General features: G+C 43.9%; 1 protein-coding gene across 1 annotated transcript in view; it reads left to right on the plus strand.

Annotated features, from left to right (window-relative positions):
* The window catches only part of LOC116075969 (retinol dehydrogenase 16), a 10,647-nt gene extending 6,222 nt beyond the window's left edge, over positions 1-4,425 (plus strand). The window contains exons 2-4 of the mRNA XM_031349504.1: positions 2,069-2,327; positions 3,591-3,754; positions 4,208-4,425. Of these exons, the coding sequence (XP_031205364.1) occupies positions 2,069-2,327; positions 3,591-3,754; positions 4,208-4,425 (641 nt within the window). The remainder of the gene's footprint in view (positions 1-2,068; positions 2,328-3,590; positions 3,755-4,207) is intronic.
* Positions 4,426-4,717: the final 292 nt, after the last annotated feature.

Raw genomic sequence — 4,717 nt, forward strand, 5'->3', positions numbered from 1 at the left:
CCAGCCCCATGTCTGCCTGGACTGCCATGCTCTCACCTTAATGATAATGGACTGATCGTCTGAACCTGTAGCTAGCCCCAATTAAATGTTGTCTAAGTGTTGTCTTGGTCATGGTGTCTGTTCACAGCAGTAAAGCCCCAACTTACACAGAGGGGGTGTTCAATGGATCCCTTTGAGGGACAAAATGTGACCCATTCCTGGCAATGAAGTTTTACATGGTAGATTATGATGTGTACTTGGAGTGTCATGTCTACCATCCTATGGTGACTCCACTGAAATTCCTGTCATATATGTATTTTTAAGAAGCTTCTACAGAAGTGGTTTCCATATTGTTTTGAAAAACAGAACAAAAATCATCTGAATTACTGATTATGCATCTATAGAAGGACAAGATATGCTTTTTGCCAAGGATGCAGATGACTTATTGAGCGAGTTTTAAAATCAACAAATGCCCATCCTAATCTCAGTCTCCTTTTCACTCTGCCCAGAAATTGACAATGGAGACATGGTGTTTACTTGTAGGCATTTCAGAGTGGATCCTTGAAGATCCATGACTTAAAGGCCAAAGGTGTGAGTGAGGGTAACCTGTGGATGAGTGGCAAAAGGAACCCAGTGTGTTCAGGTTGACAGTGTCCTGTTGGTCATCAGCAAGGATTGTCACCTCCCTTATCATGTCCCTCGATGTCTTAGGTAGGGTTTTTACTCTTGCTATAAAACATCATGACCAAAAAGCAAGTTGTTCTAGGAAAGGGTTTATTTAGTTTACACTACCACATCTTTGTTCACCACCAAAGGAAGTCAGGACAGGAATTCAAATTGGGAAGAACCTGGAGCCAGGAGTTGATGCAGAGGCCATGGAAGGGTGCTGCTTACTGGCTTGCTCCCCATGGCTTGCTCGGCCTGCTTTCTTATAGAACCCAGGACTAGCAGCCCAGGGATAGCACCAACCACAAAACCACAATTGGCTGGACCCTCCTTAGATTTGTAATTGAGAAAATGCCTTACAGCTGGACCTTATGGAGGCATTTCCTCAATTAAGGCACCTTATTCTTTGATGACTTTAGCTTGTGTCCAGTCTTCACAAAACCAGCCCATATGTTGAATTTTGTAAGCATCTGAGGAGAGTTGATCAATATTGATTTTCATCAGTATAGATATTGATCAATAATGAGAGTTGATCATTATTAATTTCTTTTTTTCCTTTTCTGGAGCAACAACTACTCCTCAAAGTTTTATTTATTATTTTTTTTAAAGATTTATTTATTAGTATACATACATACATCGAAGCTGTCTTCAGACACACTAGAAGAGGGCATTAGATCTCATTACAGGTGGTTGTGAGCCACTATGTGGTTGCTGGGAACTGAACTCAGGACCTTCGAAAGAGCAGTCAGTGCTCTTACCTGCTGAGCCATCTTGCCAGCCCCCTCCTCAAAGTTTTAAAGCTCCTTATATAAGAGCTAAGGCTTGTAATAAAACTTCTTCAGAGGGATCAGCTAATAAAATACCCATATAATGAATAATACACACTGAAGGAATCAAAGTTCTAACTCCTTGTATTGAAGAAGATACTTTTTCTTTTTTCATAATGTAGGGCTATTAGCCATTCCCCAAGGCAAAACGTTCCAATGATATTGCTTCATGGATTCTTTAAAATTAGATCATTATTAATTTCAAGGCATGCTTCAACAATGTTGAAAAGCACAGCTCTGTTTTCCAAATTTCCCACAATCAAGGTTTCAATTGTTTGTTTCCCAGCCAAATTTCCTCTAGAGAATAATTTTGTCTTTTCTTTCTTTTCTCCTTTATATTTTCCTCTGTTCTGTCACTCTCTCCTTATTACCATTCTTCCTTATTACTACAATAAGGAATGATAATGGAAACAAAGTCTTCCTTACTATGATCTTTCTTGGCCATTGGAAAGTCACACGTAGGTGGATACCCTGTTCTCATTCATTGCATCCCATTCTCCAGTAAACACGGGTCCCAGTGGTCTTACCTTGTTGAATGTGCATTTCATCCATAATTAAACCTGTGTTGTGTGACTCTCTCCTTCCACTGTCCCCAGGACTCTGGGGCCTTGTTAACAACGCTGGCATCTCCATCCCCTCGGGTCCCAATGAGTGGATGAACAAACAGGATTTTGCAAGTGTACTGGATGTGAACCTGTTGGGTGTGATCGACGTGACTCTGAACATGCTGCCCTTAGTGAGGAAGGCGAGGGGCCGTGTGGTCAACGTCGCCAGCGTCATGGGCCGAGTTTCTTTGGTTGGTGGTGGTTACTGCATCTCCAAGTATGGTGTAGAGGCCTTCTCAGACTCACTCAGGTACTGGAAGGGAAGGGGACTTGGGTACTTTGAGAGAATTTTTATTTAATCACATTCTTTAAGTCCCCATCATGGGGAGGACACTCTGGTTCTGGGTCTCTCTCACCTTACCCTCACTGAATCATTCACTGGCCAGCACATTTCCATGTTTCTAAAGAGGCTGTGACTGAGACATGAGTTTAGTTCATTTTGTCCTTTTATGGAGGAGGGAGAGCATTGGGGTACAATACTGGGATAAAATTGGAACTGTGAGGTTCTTGGGTATAGAATCCATTCCTCTGACCTCTATATGCTGAGCATGTTTTTAATTGGGGTGAATATCTCTTTCAATTCCACAGATAGATATCAGGCCCCTTTTAAAGTCCTCACTGAACACATTCTAGCATAACTTATGTGCTTCTATCATGTGTTGGATGCTATGTATTTCTTGCTGTTGTCAATGAAACATTTCTGTCTTAGGGTTTTACTGGTATGAGCAGCCACCATTACCAAGGCAACTCTTTATAAGGACTACATTTAGTTGGGGTGGCATTTACAGGTTTAGAGCTTCAGTCCATTATTATTATTAACCTAGGAGCATGGCAGTGTCCAGATAGGCATGGTACAGGAGGAGCTGAGAGCTCTACAATCACTTGAAGGCTGCTAGCAGAATACTGGCTTCCAGGCAGCTAGGATGAGGGTCTTACAATCCATACCCACAGTGACACACCTTTTCCACCAGGGCCACACCTTCTAATAGTGCTAATTCCTGGGTCAGCATATACAATCACACCTTCCAAGGAATGGAACCAGGGAAGCCATTTGGGGCAGGGAATAGGGAAGCTGCCAATGTGAGGGAATTGGATGCAAGAGGTTGCTCTGTGGAGACGTATGAGGAAGGAGTAAGGAGGGGGAGTGTCCTGAGAGCTTCTTGGGACAGACGTGGGGTTGATATAGACTTACTAGTGAGGTGAAGGTAATTTGAACAAGGATGAGAATCCTTTGCATCTGCACTACTTGGAGAAAAATCTTACACAGCTCCATAGAACAGAATGTTCAGTTTTAGGGCAGTGAGCTACTCACAACAAATACTTAGTGTGACATCCAAGAGCACAAAGCCAATGCCCTTATCACAAGACTCTTCTCCAATTTCCTGCACATCCCAGATCCAACTGTTGTGGCCTTTCCTCAGCACAGGCTCATGTTGGCATATGCTACTGTACTCTTATTAAAGCGATCTCACTGAAAGACCTCTAAAGCCCTTGACATCTGTCTATCTTGCAGGAGGGAGCTCTTCTATTTTGGGGTGAAGGTGGCTATTATAGAGCCTGGTTTCTTCCTGACTGAGATAACCAGTAGTGCCAGATTATCCTCAAACATCCAGATGTTGTGGGACCACACCAGCTCAGAAATCAGGGAGATCTACGGCGAGAAATACCTGGCATCCTGTAAGTGAGCTCTGAGGGCCAAAGCTACGCACAGTCTTGAATGCTTAGCTACCTGCTAATTTTATCAGTTTTAATGTCTTGCTCTTTATCCTAAAAGAACAGTAATTTAGACCCTTTCCCTTGAGGTGGTGGGCAGTTTGTGTATGGGGTCAGAAAGGGATTCTTGTCTTTCAGAACACGCTTCTCTGTTCCTTCTGATCCTCTCATGATCATAGGGTTGTAAGTGACATCAGGGATGGGAGGCACTTTCCATGAGCTGAGATACGGGTGACTGAGTGCACAATTTTCCTTGAAGATTGTTTGTGGTACTTCTGAGGAAAGGGGAAAGGCTAGGCTTGGGTTTCAGACGCATGGATTTTCCTACATAGAGAATGGAAGTTCTTCTCTATGCTGGGGTTAGGCAGGAGTGGTGGGAGCTGAATGACCACCTGAATAATTCCTCATTCTGCATAGATCTGAAAAAGCTAAACAAATTGGATGAGATGTGCAACAAGGACCTGTCTTTGGTGACTGACTGCATGGAGCACGCTCTGACTGCCTGTCACCCTCGCACCCGATACTCAGCTGGCTGGGATGCCAAGCTCTTCTACCTCCCCTTGAGCTACCTGCCCACCTGTCTTGTGGATGCCCTTCTCTACTGGACTTCCACGAAGCCTGAGAAAGCCCTGTGAAGTCTTTCCTATATGTCTAGATGGGCATGTGGAGGTAGAGGGTAAAGGAGGGAGTCCTCAGGAGAAAGTAGGAGGGGGGAGGGAGGGAGGGAGGGCTGGGGTTCTTAGTCCACACTCTTCATCCCATTGATTTTCCTGTGATACAACTCAAGACTGATGATGACCAAAGAAATAGGCAAAGAATTCTACCAAGGGATTCAGATACAAAAGTGCTGTCTGATGCCCAAGCCCTGAGCATCATGGCCTACCGTGAGGATCCACACAAATGAGGAGGTTGGGACCAGCTTGTGCC

This window comes from Mastomys coucha, unplaced genomic scaffold (assembly GCF_008632895.1).
Source record: "Mastomys coucha isolate ucsf_1 unplaced genomic scaffold, UCSF_Mcou_1 pScaffold4, whole genome shotgun sequence".
Lineage (NCBI taxonomy): Eukaryota > Metazoa > Chordata > Mammalia > Rodentia > Muridae > Mastomys > Mastomys coucha.